This window comes from Rattus norvegicus, chromosome 2 (assembly GCF_021556685.1).
Source record: "Rattus norvegicus strain SHRSP/BbbUtx chromosome 2, alternate assembly SHRSP_T2T, whole genome shotgun sequence".
Lineage (NCBI taxonomy): Eukaryota > Metazoa > Chordata > Mammalia > Rodentia > Muridae > Rattus > Rattus norvegicus.
The window spans coordinates 50,557,873-50,575,422 of record NC_141535.1 but is presented as its reverse complement, the minus strand read 5'-3'; the positions used below and the strand labels follow the sequence as shown (position 1 = coordinate 50,575,422).

Here is a 17,550-nt window from a genome sequence, read left to right as displayed (position 1 = left end):
GGGAGGCTATGCTGTCTTCTGTTGTCACTAAGGGCTGTGGGAAACTGAGGATGACAAGAGGACAAGTGTGAGAACACAGTGTTTAAAAGGCTGGAGTTATACTGTAAGCCTCCAACCCCACGATAAGTCCTTCTCCCCACAGTGTCTCCCGAAATAAGTCTCTGCACTGTAAAGGGTTTGAAATTATATAATACTCCTCTAGGTTTATCTGCCCAGTCCTCAGGCCCCCCCAGGCACTCACTCAGGCTTGCTAGCACAGGAAAAACTTCCCCTACTCACTCACTGTTCCTATCCCGGAAGATCAAAAGGTTCCGACCACATGATTGATAACACCTCCTATAGTCCAGACACTGGTTGGTCTTAGAATGCAGAACAGTACACCTATGGTGTGCCAGGGGAAACTTCTTCGTAAAGATGCTAAAGAAAAGTACTTGGTGGAACTTGGTTCAGGTTCAGTAAAGGAGAGGATCTCAGCAGTATGGTTTTCCAGCTCAAGGTAACAGGGCCGGAAACTTTCCCTCGACTTAGTCCACAGAAGAGTGGCTTTTGAAAAGTAAGTCCCAAGCCAAGTATCCCTCACCTAGGGAGTCCCCTTGGGCCAATTTCTTATGAACAGAGCTGTGGGGAAGGGGAAGAACATGGGAGTTTTGGGAGTCTCTCAGAAAGAGCTTCATTTTCTAAAGAGCTCCTCAAAGAGGTCAAACTTCAACCTCGGAGCAACAAAAACCAAGAAGCAAAAGCAAAAGAAAACAACCCTCACTACTACTACCACCACCACCAAAAATCAAGGCATTAAGCAAATGGGAGAGTCCTGGGGTGATCTCCATGCTTTCTCCCTTTGCTTGATGTGATTACAAGGAACGACTTGTTCACTTTATTTATTTTTAATTCGTAAAGGTTTTTTCTTTTCCCCTTTCTCCCTCCCAGCCACTCCGGCTTGGGTTTCCATATGACTCATAATTCCTTCTGAAAGTGGAGTCGAATTCATAAAAGTGGTGGAAAGGGGGGGTGGTGGTGCGGGAGAGGCTGGGAGCTCCAGGGAGTCTTCACTACCTACACTGTCACTCAGCTCCCGGCGCGAGTGGCAGTCGGGGGTGGGGAAATCCAGCCTGCGCGGATGGCGGATACTATTAAAGCCCCAGCGGCGCGCAGCCGGGCCCGGTGACCCGCGGCGGGTGCGGGAGGGTCTGCGGCTGGCGGGCGGCGCTGCAGCAGCCTGGGCACGGCCGCCGCCCGCGGGCGCGAGTGTGCGCGGGTGTGGGAAGGCCGGCGTGCGGGCCGCGAGGGGTGTGCGCGCGTGAGTCGGAGCGGGGCTCGCCCCTCGCCGGCGCCTGCCGCTCCACGGCTGCCGATCGCTCTCCAGCGGTCCCCGGCCCCCTTCGGGCCCCTAGGTTCCCTACGGCCGTCAGTCCGGGCGGGGGAGGGAGAAAGTGAGACTCGGTGTCATCACCATCCATTGTCAGAACGGGAGGAAATTGGAATCCAGCAGCGGCGAGCAGCAGCTGGGCGGTCACATCTGGGAATGCAAAGCCGACCTCCCCCCCCTCCTCCTCCTCCTCCTCCACCTCCTCCTCCTCCTCTCTCACCCGGGATCACTTCCGAAACCACTTCGCCTTCAGCCCCTGCCTCGGCCAGAGGTTTCATTTTTAACTGAATATTTACGAAAGCTGGAAGCGTGCGAGGGGGGTGGGGTGGGGTGGAAATAGCGGCTGCTTCTTTTCCAGGGATTTATTTAATGGGGATGTGTTCAAGGCAAGAGAGAATTCAGAAGGATATCGACGTCGTGATCCAGAAGTCCAGAGCAGAGAAAGACTGCCTGTTTGCAGGTGAGTTCTTGCCTCTCGGATCCTGGGACCTGGAGCCAGTCTCCCATCTGACCACCCCAGTGCCCAGATTTCTGACCGAGACGCGTGTAGCTGGGGGTGTGGGGCGGCAAGTCCCCGTTCCGGGTGCATTTGGAAACAGCTGCAGCGGCATGAGCTGGACCCCCATGGGGAGAGGGGCACGAGCCTACCCCCCCCCCCAAAAAAAAACCAACCCACCAGGCCAGGGCAGTCTCCGGGTGCAGGACCCGCGCGATCAGAGCGAAGGGCCGGGCGCTGGATTCCAGCCATCGGCGGTGGCCGGAGCATCCGAGCTTTGCCTCCCGATTCCGGCAGCCGCGGCTGAACAGAGCAGGCTAAAGCCCGGCGGCTTTGCGCCATCGGCCGAGCGGCGGCGGCCGGGAAGGGACCGGCTGCGCTGCGCTGCGCGGCGCTGCTCCCGCCAGGCGCCGAGGCCCCCGGAGAAGGCAACGCAGGGCCGAGCTCCCGCCCCCTCGGCTGCACCCGCTCCTGGGCGAGCGCGCAGGACACCGCCCCGGGGAAGGGATGGATTCCCGGGGTTCCTGAGCTACGCAGGCCCAGCCTGGGGGTCGCTTTGCGTCCATCTTTACCCCCCCACCTCCAAGGCCGAGGGCAGTTTGGGCTTCGCAGCCCGAAGCCTGGCAGGGGCTGCTTCCGGCTGCCTGGCTGGGAAATTCCCGCTGTTGCCATGGCACCCGGCACTTGTTGCGGGGGGCGGCCTCCCGCTGCACCCCGCGGGGTGCTCCGCATCCCCTTCTGCACCGCCCTGCTGGCCGACCCTAGTTTTCCAGCCTTTGCTTCCCTCCCCATCAGGCCTCCCGGGCTCACATGAAATAGCAAGTTCAAGACAGAATTGGGGTTAAAAACAGTCCATCGGGGTGGCTTATAACAAGACTTTCCGTTTCAGATTTCAGATACTCAGACTCCACCTTTACTTTCACCTACGTTGGCGGCCCCAAAAGGTATTTATGTGTATAGAGTTGCTTCATTTCCTGTTCACACGGCTGTGTTTCCTTTGTTCTAGCGTCTTCCGTGTTTGGGTATTTTGCTTGTTTGTTTAAATCTTTGGACTGCTATCTAGCTGCATTCCTTTTCTATAGCAGAGGGAAAATAAATATGTTTGAAGTTTTTTCTTCCTTTCTAAAGCTAAGCTACAGAGGATGAGCAGAACTCTTCATACTAAGAAACTGTTCTGCTTCAGGAATAGATTGCTGTTTAGGCGTTCTGGATTTGACACAGGCGACTCGGTGCAAAATTGGTATATTGAGCATGGAGTAGAATACGTGAAAGACATAAAATGCCACAAAATAGTTTGATCGCCAGTGGTTATTCTGCCAGTGTGTGTGTTTCCATTTTCCTGAAGGTTGGCATAAACATGTGGTCTCCCAGTTCTCCAGACGTTTTCTTTTTTTTTTTCCTCCGCAAAGGAGTGGCTATTTTGGTTTTCGCATTTAGTTGTAGAAAAGATTTTGGAGAGTTATGTATGTAGCTGGAGTGGATGGCTTTTTCTTTGAGGGAAGAATGAGAGATGCATATTTTAGTAGTAGATTGTCAGGGCTTCGATGCAACGCAAAGCCAATTTTGAACCGAGGAAGTAGAATTTGCATCAAAAGTTTCTGTGTAAACACACCTTGCTCTCTTCATTTTTGTGGTTTGGGTTTTCTTTATGCTGCCTTAGAAGAGCTGCGGCTACTGACTTCGTCTGTGGAGGCTCCTCAGTCTAGTTCTGTTATTAGGAGTCGACATTCAAATAGCTTGACCACATTCCAAAATATCTCTTAGCTAATGGAAACATTTATGAATATAGAAATTGCAAAGAAGCTCTGCTCCGTAAATATTTCTTTAAAAGTTTAATAATTACATGTACCTTTAAAATACTTAGAATTTATGGTGCTTCATTTATCTCAAAATAAAATTTTGGAATGGTTATCCTATATCCAAATAAAGTCACCCTCGGGCCCAAGATTGACCTAACGTTGATGGACTGGTTGAGCATGTATCAGTGAATTATTAAGCTTCATTGCCTTTTGGGGAAAGAATAAATTATATTATTTCCTAATTTCTGAGAGTGCCATCATTTTTGTAATTATGGATCAAATTAAATTAGAGGATGTTTGATTAAATTAACGCTGCTCTTACACTTAATATCCAAAGGACATTATCATTTGACTGATGTCCTCTTGGATAACTATAAGGGCTAAAACATTCTTTGTGACAATTGAAATCATTCCTAGGCAGTCAGGTGGAGTCAGTTGTCACCTTCCTTTAGTGGATTGTGGGGACAGGAACACCCCAAGTGGGCTTTTCTTTGAGTTTGGTAGGGGTGTGTGTGTGTGTGTGTGTGTGTGTGTGTGTGTGTGTGTGTGTGTGTGTGTCTTTCTGTAGCCTAGCCTGGCCTACAACTCAAGGTAGTCCTCCTGCCTTAGCTTTCCAGGTTCTCCAGTTTCTGGTAAGACACTTGTGGTCTCAGTGTCTGTACTAGGAGGGGCACACTATGACTTTAATCTCTTACATCTGTTAGATACTGCAGTTAAGATTTTTTTATTAACCCTTCCTGAGCTAGACTTCAGTAGCTGGAGGTGGCGAAGTTATGAATGTCTCCAGGATCACGTCTAAGGTGTTGGGATGAACAATTAACTAATTAAGATAACATCAGTTTTCCCTGTAGGAACAAGTACCATAACTACTTTTAAAGTGAGAAGTGTTTCCTTTGCTATGTCATTCTATTAGACGGTAGTGTTTTTCTGTCGTGCCTATTTAAATATCGGGAGCTTGTGTGCATAATATGGAAAGAAAATTGGTAGAGCTCTGTGATTGCCTTGTTTTCTCTGAACAAATACAAAATCATTTAATACCGGATAATAGGTCGGTATATTTGTGTTGTGGGGCAGAAATTTTTCTCAAAAATATACTGCTTTCATTATCCATGTTGGAGACCCACAGTTATTGTCCACTTCCCAACCTGACATGAAGATCAGGTGTTTAAAATTAAAATATTCTTTTTGGATTTTTATTCATTTATTTATTTTTAAAATTGATTTTGATACAGTCCCACTGTAATTCAGGCTGGCCTGGGATTCACTGTAAAGAACACTGTGGCTTTGGACCTTCTGTTTGTCCTGCCTCTGCCCCCCTGAATGTTGGAGTTACAGACATGACCAAGTACACCAGCTGTGTCTTGATTTAATGTGCCTACCAACTTACGGTGTCAGATTAGTGTTGTCATGGCAAGTAGATTAGACTTCACCATCCAAGGAAGTCTTCTACAAAGAGTAGAACATGAATTGATTTTAGCTGCTATTTCATTTAAACCATTAGAAATAATTTTCAATCCAAGTTGTCAATAAAATTTAACATACCATTTAATATCTTACACTTTCTAAGAATGACTTATATGTCCCAAACATTATAAAAGGCAATTATTCATATTGCTACTAAAAGAAAGAATACTGAACTTTCATGTTTGCTTTGTTAAACTTTACTGTGTTTGTTGATCAGTGGAAATGCAGCAAGATAATTTGATGGCTCGGCCTAAGTATCGGCCTTATACATAGGGGCAAAGTACTGGTTAATATTAGGTATCCTGCCTTGGTGGACTGAGCTGAGGGGTGCGGAAGAGGAAATGGTTGGATTAAAGCTGGGAAAAGTACATGCAGTTCCTCTCCTCACTTTCGGGTGTTGAGGCTCAGAGACACTTCAACACGAGTGGCAAGGTTCCATCTATGAGGTTAACTGAGGAGAGCCAAAGTGTGAATCCCCTGTTCTCAGTCCACAGTGCTGAGGTCCATGCTGCTTCCTGTACCGAGGCTGCTTGACCCTCCTGAGGATGCGAGCAGGTTCACACAAACACACACACACCAGACAACAGAGCTGTACAGACACTTGCAATGTGTAATGTCTGTTGGTTGGGAAAAGATGTTAAATATTGTGAACTTTGCTCTTCCTGGCAGCTACCTCCACTTAACATTTGCTCAATACATAAAGTTTATTTTCACAACCCCTCTTCCCACCCTGGACCCCAGTGCTGCTTGATTTCCCGTGTTTGCTAAGAACAGACCTCAACTCTCCACAGTTTAGAGTTCATGCAAAAAGACATATTTTCCCCCTTACACTTTGTCATGCTTCTGACCTTCTGGCATTTTCTTTTTCCTAGACGAAGTAGCAGGACATTCCTTAAAACCTCAAAGGATAGGCGCCCTGATTTTGCATCTTGCCTGTGGTCAGACAGGGAGTTAGTGCCAGAAGAAGCAAAGGGATAAAAGGCGCTACACCAGATAACAAGGAGATAGGGAAACTGACAAAATCGTTGGGGCCAGAGGTTATTATAATAACTTTAGGCCAGAACCAAGGACACAGTTGCCCCAACTGTCTGACTGCAGATTGCTGTGGGATTCCCTGAGCTTTTAACCATGGAAAGATTGTGACAAATAAAACATAATTATGTTTTAAACAAACATAAAGACCTCTGGTTGTTAGAAGGTTCGAAGGGACTGGAGAAGTGATAAAGCTGGGAAAGACGTCTGTCACCCAACGATGAGCTGAGTTAAGTCTGTGGACCCACCAGTCCCCCTGAAAGTGTCCCTCAGTCTAGACTGGGATCCCATGGCTTGTGCCTGAGCAGGTGTGTACGCACACAAATGTGTGTGGATGTGTTCACAGGGTGCAGAAAAGACAAGTTAAAGTGTTTAGCTAACAAAGCATGCAAAAAAGAAGGGAAACACTGCAGAGTTTCTCTGACTTCTCTTAGTGTATTAGTTTATGCTTTTAGCGTTTTTACTATATTCGTATAAAATGCACACACCCAGAGACTGGATTATATTCTTCTGAGCAGTCACGTTCTCTTTGGCGTGTAGTCTGAGGGACTGAACACAGCATCTCCGTGTTCTACAAGTGTCCCACCCCTAGTCTGCATTCCTCCCCTTCTTTTGACTCTCTATTAGTCTTTCACTCTGCAGGCTAGACTTGAACTCATGCTATAGCCCTATCTAGTCTGGTCCTTGTGATATTCCCACCTCAGCTTCCAGAGGGGAGTGGCATTACAACCTTGGGTCACTGGTGCTTGCTGGGAGATCACGGTTAGAACATAATACTAATTTTTTCCTTTAGAAAGGATACATGTATAAAGGATACAGATGTAATAACCTGTTCGTTAAATGGAGGCATTCCCAGTCGAAAAGCATGACGGCATCCTAAGGATTGTAATATTTAAAACGAGTGTACCATATCCCTAAAATACCAACACCTGGGAGCCTGAACTTCAAAAATTATGTTTCAGGCCAGTCTGGCATATGTATTGAAACTCCATCATTAAAAAATATCTAGTATTTTGTATCAGAGATTATGAAGTTTGAAGTGTAGTATTCAGCAGAAGCTGTGCATTCGCCTGTCCATGTGTAACCTCAGCTTATGGGTAATCTTCCTTCATGACATACACCGTCATGAGTGGATTGACATCTTTTGGGGCACAGTTCCTTACCCAGGGAGATGTTCCGGAGCAGAACTCCTTGAAGTGTCTGCCACCTCCTGTTTCCCAGCATGGTCTGCCGGGTCCTTCCTTCTTATAGTCTGCCCTGCCTCCCTTTTGCCTTAGAATCCCTAAGCATTCTTCATTGTTGAGATGCTCGCCAAGACAAAATTTTCATGTCAGAAATCTTCCCCTGGAACCACTCCCTCTAGGATTCTGCTAGATGTTTCTAAAGCCGTGTCATAATACACAGATGCATGCTATATGTATGAAGGGCTTCCTCTTCATCCGCCCACACTACGGTGAGATTACAGAAGGTTCGTGTGCATCTGTGATGTCTAACCTACCCAACATCCTGGTTTACCAACGCAGTACGATGGGGTTTTCCCTCATGATGGAAGGGCCTAGTGTATCTGATATCTTAGGGCTAATCTGCTGAGTGTATATTGGCTTTGCATTATTATAAAGAGGAAGGCTTAGGTTAAAACGACCCACATCAGGGGCTGCCTTCTAATTAATTGCTTGCTTACATTTCTTTGTCAGCGTTTTAGAGAAGGAGCTTTGACCTGTTCACTGTGGTTTCCCTTGCACCTCAAGCACTGTCTACTACACGATTCTTTCTCTAAGGAACATCTAATTAAGATTAGATGTTTTAACAATTATGATATGAATGCTAAAAAAACTCTGGCAGGCACAAAGGGATTCTCTAACTTAGATGACCAAATATGGAGATTCTTGAACACTTGAGAGAGCCCTCACTCTGGCGATGCCACATGTAATATAATTGCGTATGATTCTGACATGACACAAGTTGCCTGGCCACGTTACAACTTCTGTTTTCTGTCTCTTATATTCAGGTTGCTTTGGGTGGGTCGGGGGAGGCAGAAACACACACAGTGCCCTCGTTTAAGATAAGATTCTAGTTATTTGGTAGACTAGAAATTTCAACTCTTAAAAGTAGTTAGTCCAGTTTAAAAAAAATGCAAGATTCTTGTCTTCAAACCAATTTTTAAGAAGGTCTGAGCCCACCCAAGTTCCCAGAGTGTTAATTTCATACACATGGGTGGCTTTAGGGAGAGACAGGCTATACGATTGCAAAAGGGCATTTGTTTTCTTTGGATTTCATTGGTAGCAAAGTATGTAGCCTTTTCATATATGTAGATTTAGTGTGTGGATGTGTGTGTGTGTGTGTGTGGTGGGGCGTGTTCATTCCATGAACATGATGTGACCCAAGTGTGGAGGTGAGAAGACCACTTTTGGGAGTCAATTCTTTCCTTCTGCCACACAGGTTCTGAGCATAGAGGAGGTTGCCAGGGTTAGCAGCAGATGCCTTTACCCACTGCTCTGGCCAGCCTTGGACTTCCTAGGAAAGGAGAGTGTATAAGCACATGGGTTAGGGAATCTGAATCCGAAGGGTGACAGAGGTAATCCAATCCTTGTTAAAAAGGTTCCATTTCTACTGTTCAGAAAGGGCATAAGAGCTCAATATAGAAATCCTGGAATACACAGCTATTTGAACCGTCAAATGCCCCTCAAGATTTCAGAAGAACGATCACTTTTTAAAAATAGAACATTAACGTATTTCTTTTGGCAGCAGGGGCTTGCTTACCATCTTTTAATATTACATTAGTTATTCTCCAAGAAAAAAAGAGAGAAAGAAAGAAAGAAAGAAAGAAAAAAAAGAGAAAATAAAAGAAAGAAAACACAGCTTCTTAAAAATGTCTTCCTTAAAGTGTGAATGCTGCTTGTGATGCTGGAATGACTGCAGAAGGGGAGTGTGAAAGAAACCAAGTAAGTAAATGGGGACCTGAACCCCCAGCACTGGGGATTGAACCTATGTCCCTTTTGCATGCAAAGCAAATGCTCTACTCCTGAGCTGTAACTCTTAAGTCATAGCTGCCCAGCTGGGCACAGCGATGTACATGTACAACCCTAGCACTTGGGAAGAAGAGGCAGGGGCATTTCTGCAAGTTCCAAGTGGGGCAGGTACGTAGAGAACCCTGACTTAGTAGAGACCGAAGTGGCGCTGACGCCCCCTCCCATCCAGCTGCTCCGTCTTGTGTAAGTCTAGAAAACAATTCATTATTAAATGAAATCTCAAGCCACTGCCGTATAGTAACCGGTGGTTTCGCATGAATAAGCTTTATTAAAGTGTATATAGTTAGGATATTTAACCTTTATTTTGTGGATTAAGGCTATACTGTTCACGATACTTATTTTGCTGAACATAGTCTCAGCAGAGCGCCTATCTCTCTTCTTTCACCTTCCTTGTTTACATTGAAGAAAAGTAGGCATTTTGCTGCTTACATTATAACTAAAGAAATTGAGGGTAGGGCAATTTAAAATAGGTTAGCTTTGCACAAGACAGTAGGGCTATAGTTCAGTCCAAGTCAATGTTTATGTAAGGTTTAGGGGAATTGGTTCAACTGGCCTGACCAGAGTTTTTGGGAATATTTGGGGACAGGGAGGGATTGCTAAGGGATGTTTTCCAGGGTTGGTATTGAAAAATCTACTGGTTGGCAAGAGATGTGCCTGGGCACAGTGCACAGCGTAATAGTTGGAAAATTATGTACCTTGGCCCTGGAATGTTTAGGCAAATATTTGACTAATCCATTTAAGTTCCCGATCATTACGCCTCAGCACTGAGGGGAAAAAAAAAACCTAAGAGAAATTTTCATCAATCCTGAAAATATTTTTTAAATTTTGTACCCCGATTTGCCTTCCTGTGGCTTGTGCTTTAATAGGTGAATCTTGCCTTAAGATAAAGACCACAGATTTAGTCAGTTTATTTTAGGCAAGTATTGACAACGAGATACTTTTATTTCACACTGTTTTTCTGTACCTCAGTGAACACCGGTAGGAAATAGGATAATAATTATTTCTATTTAATAGGCTAGGTCTTTAACTAGGAATTCTCCTGGTTTAGCCTCCTCCAGTGCCTAGATTAGAGGTGTATGTCACCACAGTTGGCAAGAAGTCTATTTTTAGAAATTTGTGTGTGTGTGTGTGTGTGTGTGTGTGTGTGTGTGTGTGTGTGTTTCATGCTATGCCCAAGTTCTCATGGGAAGGAGCTTGTGTGCTGGGGTGCATGTGTGGGTTGTCAGAGGACAACCTCTAGCTGTTTGGTTCTCACACCCCACCCTCCTTGAGACAGTGTCTCTTAGCTGCTTTTCCAGTGTATACACCAGGCTGGTTGTCCTTTCTTTACCTGCTGTCTCTCCCATGGAGTATTGGGATTGATTGCAAACACATGATTCCACATTCAGCTTTTACTGGCTTCCAGGGATCTGTACGCAGACCACCGGGCTCTACCCATCGGGCCACCTGTCCTGCCTCTTAGCCCCACTTTATTTTTGTGCTGTAATTCAGGTTTCCTCTTAAACACAGCTCCTGAAATGCTCCGCCCCACCTGCATGGTTGACGTCTCCATCTCAGCTCAGCATGTCAAAACAAACCATTTCCCCTTTAGAACAAGCTCTGTTCTCTCGCCTTTTCCTGGTCAAAATCCTAAGTTAAGAGTCTCAGGCTTCACAGATCCAGCTGAAGTCCCTTTCTGACGTCCCCCTTCCCCCCTCACTCCTCCATCAGGCCACACACACACTTAGGAATTGCTCTTGGCAGCAGTATCCCCCTGTTGCCCTCAACTTAGACTACTAGCACTAGTGTCCTTTAAGGTCCTGATTATTATATTCTTACCCATTCAATTTCTTTACCAGCTGATTTAAAGTATTATTATTTTATTTATTTATTTATTTATTTATTTATTTATTTATTTAAAGATAAAATCTTGCTCTGTAACTCCAGCCTGGAACTTGCTATATAATACAGGCTAGTCTGGAACGTGGGGCTGCCTGCTGGGATTGTAGGCATGCACTACCAGACCCGGTTTCCTTAAGTGTTTCCACAGCATAAAGGGAGTCACACATCCCTACTCAGCAGCTTTCAAATGTCCCCATCATTCCCCCCCCCCATCAACCTTAAATTTCTGGTTTGGCTTTCAGGAAACAGGTTCTGCATCCACCCCTTTTTGGAACATCTCAGGCTTCTGAATACTGACTCTCTCTTCTCTGTTTATTGACCACCATCTCTCCAACGAACAACAGTTTGATTAATTTAGCATTCTGCTTGTATAATGTATAGGAGCTTGTATAATGTAATTGGTTTGGGTACCACTGAGGTTGTGGATCTTAGGATCATAGAGACATCTGTGTCTTCCCAGTGGCGAATCCAAATCCACTCATTCAAATGTGTGGTGTATTTAGAGGTGGGTAGAACAGAATAAAAAAATGAGAGGACAGGACAGGACACAATCTTCTAGGATAAGAGAACACATGGATTATCGCCTTCTGTTGCTGGCCACTTGAAAACCCCAGCAATGAACGTTTTGAATGTTTTATCTGAGTATTCCTGAGATGACGTCTGGCTGAGGTACTGAACACAGGATGACAGGGCCGTACAAGATGGCACACTAGTAGAGGACCTTCCTTCCATGCACAAGGCTCTGAGTTCCATCCTCTAAATGGAGGATGACAAATGGGTCCACGTTCAGTTTAACAGGGAGGGAAGCTTCTAGAAGCTGCAGGAGTCAGACCAGTTCTCAGCAGGACTGCACTCCATGTTTATTTCTCCACACCTTCAAAGACAAAATAAAACAAAATGAAAAAAAAAAAAAACCCAAACAGCAAAATCAAATCAAATCAAAGCAAAACAAAACAAACCCACCAACCAAGCAACCAACCACCGCCAACAAAGCTCAACCACCCATGTCTCTGTTTCATCTCTGCTCAACCCGTAGAGGCCCTTACTTAGAACTCATTGATAAAACCGTTGGGGTTGAAATGAGGAACAGAAATGACTGTATTTCCTGGCCTTTCATACTTAGAAAGAAAAATACTAGAAACACAAAACAAGGACAAGATCAGATACCAAGTACACAGACTCTACCAGCTTAATTGTAAGTCAAAACCAGAACAAGGCAAAATGGTCCCAGAGAGATGTGTCAATATTTTGTTTAGACACTATCATTCCAGTGCCACTCAGTGTGCCAAGATACAGTGAATATTTATGTTTCTTCATGCCGGAGCGATATTATTTCCTATGTCATATGAAAGCATTCCCCAAATGTCTTATTAGATCTCAGGGCTATGGCCAGATATGTCGGGGAAATGCACGGTCGGTTGTGATTGAGCCGTTTTAATGGTTCGAGTCTTAAGAGTATTTTCTATAATGGTACTCATTACACACGTCCATGAGGTGAATGAAGCTTTCAGGGTTGCTCAGACTTACTCGATTACGGATGTAGACGGCCTCTGGAGAATTGTTTTTGTGGAAAACACTTTGGCAAACTCTGTGTCTTGGAGATAGTTCACGGGTAAACAACAATGTCGTGCCTGGCAATCTGAACCCCGAAGTTACTGAACCCTGAAGAATTTCTTCTTAGCTTTTTTGTTTTTTAATGAATGTGCTTTGTAACAAGGAGAGACCTGATTAAAAGGCAGCTGGTGTTTCCTGGTACTAACTTTCCTGCACATGGATTTGTTTCTGTGATCCTCCCTCTGTCCCCTGATTGTGCCCAGGTGGGTTCTCAGGTCTTCTTACTTACTGAAGGCCTGGGGTTAGTAGAGGCGTCCTTCCTGCATGATTAGAAGTCAGACTTAAAGAGGTGTTGTAGGTAGATAACGGTTCTGTAGAAATGCTCATTATATCCTTTAATTCCGGCTGCTGTGGCTACTGTAGGGCGTCTTGGTGAACAGTCTGGTGGAGCATCCTTTGGAGGAATTCATGATGGGGGAACTCTGGAATTTGTCCAGATAGTTCATTTCTTTGATAAGTTATATTGAGAAGGGAAAAAAAAACCAAACCCCAAACCAAACCAAACCAAATCAAAAAAGCAGCAGCAACAACCAACTAACCAACCAACCAACCAACCAACTAACCAACCAACTAACCAACCAACCAACCAACCAACTAACTAACTAATCAACCAACCAACCAACCATGAGAGAAAATATCTGTTTGGTTAAAGTCATTTCCCTGACGGAATCCCTGATAAGTCAGTCTCAGCCTCCCATGTGCCTAGAGCACAAGTGTAAAGTGCTTAACGTGCCCTTGTAAAAGGCGGCACCTGATAGCCGTAGGAAGTCCTATATCACTTTTGGTGGTATTTGACTGCAGCTCAGAGGCCTCGGCTTTCAGGTGCACTGTGGTGGACACTGAGGTTGGCAGGTATTTTGGATAGTTTCTGGTGATCATCACTGTCATCGTCTAAGAATTAAGAATGCTCCATGGCTTCTATGATTCAGGGAAGGTACAGGTATAGGACAATAACGGATAGTCTATTCATTTTAGGTTTCTTATTTAGATGTGCAAAATCTTAACTGGATGAATTGTTTGTGGCAACCCATGAGACAGAAAACACACACACACACACACACACACACACACACACACACACACACACACACACACATACACACACCCCTTAGTTTTGTTTCCTATTGCTGTAATAAAATACCCTAATTTAAAAAAAAAGGAAGGATTTATTTTATCCCACAATTCCAGGCTACAATCAGTAGGACTTGAAGCAGCTAGTTAGATCAGTCAAGAGTAGAGAGAATAGATACAGGCATGCTTGTATTTAGCTCACTCACTCCACTCTTACACAGCCCAAACCCAAACCCAAGCCTACAGGATGGTGCTGCCAACAATGGGCAGGTCTTAGCACCTTAGTTAAAATAGCCAAGATAATCCTCTACAGACAGACATGTCCTCACAGTAACCTGATCTAGACAGCTCTTTACCAAGACTTTCTTCCAAGGTTATCCTAGATCATGTTGAGTTAACAACTAGAAACAAAAACTAACCTTCATACCTTGTCATTGACCGAAGAGAGGTCTTAAGTATTAACTACTGACTTAGGTTGAATACTGAAACCTACCAGGTAAAGCTGATATAGTAATCATCTCTTACTAAAATATATCACAACTAGACACCAGAGAGAAAAATATCCACCAAAAAGTAGCTAATATTTTATTACCACTATAAAATTTGAAATGATTTCTGTAATGAGTTGGTCATATTTTTAGGGAACTGAGGAAAAAGTTTGACTAATTTGCTGTGAGCCAAATTCTTTTTTGTAGGGAGGAAAGGAGCCTAGTGGAGACGGTGATTTCTGTGTGTCTTAATTAGGTGATTTCAGTGAGATCGCTATTCTTGGTGGAATTTGGCTTCAGACTGGTAGAATTTGGGCCAAGAAATGCTTTAAACTTAATTTTTTTGAAATCGCACTAGTTTAATTTAAAAATGTGTTTCATGTGTTGACTTCCTATGCCATTAGCCTCACATTTCCTGGACCTTCAATTCTTGATGTCTAGCGCATGCAGAATCCTTTTCAACTGTGGGCAGTTGGCAGGGGGGAAATACCAAGTTGCTGTAGGAATTTTATAAAAGTTTCTGTTTTTTTGAGATAAGGAAATGATTTGCAGCGTCTGAGGACATTTTGAATATTATCCTGCTTCGAATGTATCTTTATGATCCAAAGCCTGTATATAAAGATTCTAAGCATAGAAAAATTTTAAAAAAGACTTATTTATGTGAATGTGAGTGCTTGCATGTATGTATGTGCACTTTGTGCCTGTGTGTCTGGTGCCTGAAGAGGCCAGAAGAGAGTGCCAGATCCCAGGGAATTGGAGTTATAGCCATTTATGAGATGCCTGTGGGTGCGGGGAACTGAACCTGGGTTCTCTGCAAGAGCAGCCAATGAACATAATTGCTGAATCCTCTCCAGCTCCAAGAATTGCTTTAACATTACCAAGGCACAGAGGTCTGAATCAAATAAATATAAAATAAATTTACTACTTTTATGAAGTAAACATGCCTTGGTCTCAGCTAAGTACCTGGAAATCAATCCCAATGTTACATTAATAGGAATCTATCATTGGCTATTTAGTATTCTAAGAGATACTAACAACCTTTATAAAGAGTTTTCATCCTTCTGTGGGGTACCTACTGTGCCTGAGAAATGTATTACTATGTAGGATGGACTATCATAGAGTAACAACATACAATATAAAATATAAAAAGACCCTATATACCTTAACACAGCAGTGGAGAGGTTCATTCATTTAGTTGCACTGATTCATTGTAGAGGCAGAGTCTCCTCAGAGAGGCCAGGTTTCCTCAGATTCCTTGTGCGATCTTCCTGCCCTTTCTTTTTCAGTTGTTGGGATCCAGAGGTCACCCACACATCTGGTTTATGACTTAATCCTCTCCCTGCCCCGAGAGTTTGCTATGTGTGATTCCATATACTTAGTGAAGAAAAATGTCATTAAAACAGGTGTGGTGCTACAGGCCTGTAATCACAACTCTTTGGAGGTAGAGACAGGGTGAGTAGGAGTTCAATGTCATTCTCAACCATGTAGCCAGTTCAAGAGCAGCCTGAACTACATGAGACCCTATCCCTCTCTCTCTCAAAAAATAAAAACAAAAACAAAAAACCAAACAAACCCCAGGAAAAAAAAACAGACAAAAGACAAAGAAAGAAAAGAAAACAGAAAGAAAGGAAAAGAAAAACTTTGATTAAATTTCCATCTTGTAGTTACTTAGATCTCTCTCTCTCTCTCTCTCTCTCTCTCTCTCTCTCTCTCTCTCTCTCTCTCTCAGTGTGTGTGTGTGTGTGTGTGTGTGTGTTCAGATTTGTATGTGTGTTGAATGTTGGCCTCACCTTGTGCCTTGTTTGAAGTAGGGGATGCTTGTTACTTCCCTGAGAAGTTTAGCCACAGCTGTTCTCCAGCCTAGGCTTCTGCCTTTTAAGGGATAGTTTCTAAGTGGAAATGGAACGCATGCAGTAAGAAACAGATCAGAATTAGTCTGGCTTGGTGGTTTACACCTTTAGTGCCTGCCCTTGAAAGCTGCTGAGTTGAGGCCAGCCTGGGCTACATAGTAAGCCTATATCTCAACGAAACAAGACAGAGCCATAAAATTGGATCTGAGTGAAGAAGTAAAATCTGCTATGGCACTGATCCAGTCAGCCCTGAACACTGTTGGCGCTGAGCTCTGCCAGGTTTTCGTAAGATCTATGCATTGCTATGAAAATACAAGCAGGAGTCACTTTTGTAGCCCGCTTGAAGGCATGCAGATATCTCGAGTGTTATGAGTGTCACCGTTGGCTGAAATGAAATACTGGGAGAATAAACGGACAGTCTAGTTAACTTGCAGACTAACCCACAGGTCATTTCTCATAGTGGAACATAGGCAGGTTCTACTTCCAGCTTAAAAAAAATAAAATCAAACCAACCAAACCAAGCTAAACCAAATGAAACAAAACAACTTTTTTTTTTTTTTTTTGGTTGTCAGAACAAATGAGTCATGAATATCCGATCCCATTAGAAATAAAATGTCATCCCTTAATCATTTTAGTAATCATAACTTAATGGCCCTTAAAAATGCTTCACTTTTTAAAAAGCTTTCAATAAAACATAGTCACGCACTTGAGATCTCTCCTTGCTTGCCTCCTTCCTTCTTCCTTTCCTCCTTCACTCCCTCCCCCACCTCTTTCTTTCCTTCTTTCTTTTCCTCTTCCTTCTTCCCTCCTTCCTTCCTACCTTCTTCTCTTCTTTCTCTTTCTGATCTCTTTCTCCTCCCCATCCTCTTCCTCTTCCTCTTCCTCTTCTTCTTCCTCCTCCTCTTCCTCTTCCTCCTCCTCCTTATCTCCTCTTGCTCCTGCTCCTCCTGCTCCTCCTCCTCCTGCTCCTGTTCCTCCTGCTCCTCTTCCTCCTCCTTCTCCTTCTCCTCCTCCTCCTCCTCCTCCTCCTCCTCCTCCTCCTGCTTCTCCTGCTCCTCCTTCCCCCTTCTCCCCTCCCCACCTCTCTCTGGCTTAGAATGTTAACTGACCTGTAGGAAAAACCCCATTTAATCAGGACCACTGAGAACTCACTCTGCAGTCCAGACACTAATGACCTGCAGGCAGTTCTCCTGTTTCACCTGTCTGGGGCGCATTACCCTTCCCTGTATCTGCAGAAGCAGCCTCACATGTACCCACATGTACTCCTGCAGCTCCAAATCCTCTAGGATTCCTCAACTTTTGTGAGGTAAAGGACTTAGTTGAAAAGAAAAAGGAGAAAAAAACACACAAGATGACAATTCTTTACAGTTTCCACATACCTGCTTTGGACATCCCAGCCCTTTGGCCCCATCTTAGTCCTTCCTTCTTCCCACGTTCTCTTTACCCAGTCTGTTGTTTGC

General features: G+C 44.3%; 1 protein-coding gene across 9 annotated transcripts in view; it reads left to right on the top strand.

The window, feature by feature from the left end:
• The first annotated feature begins 313 nt into the window (after positions 1-313).
• Parp8 (poly (ADP-ribose) polymerase family, member 8) overlaps positions 314-17,550 on the top strand; it is a 172,395-nt gene continuing 155,158 nt past the window's right edge. For 2 of the 9 annotated variants that reach the window (XM_087618236.1, XM_087618206.1), the window contains exons 1-3: positions 1,064-1,175; positions 1,725-1,826; positions 2,752-2,806. Coding sequence is in view for 4 of the 9 variants with exons in the window: in XM_087618206.1 (XP_087474332.1) it covers positions 1,736-1,826; positions 2,752-2,806 (146 nt within the window). In the remaining 5 variants the exon portion in view is untranslated. 9 annotated transcript variants of the gene reach the window in all.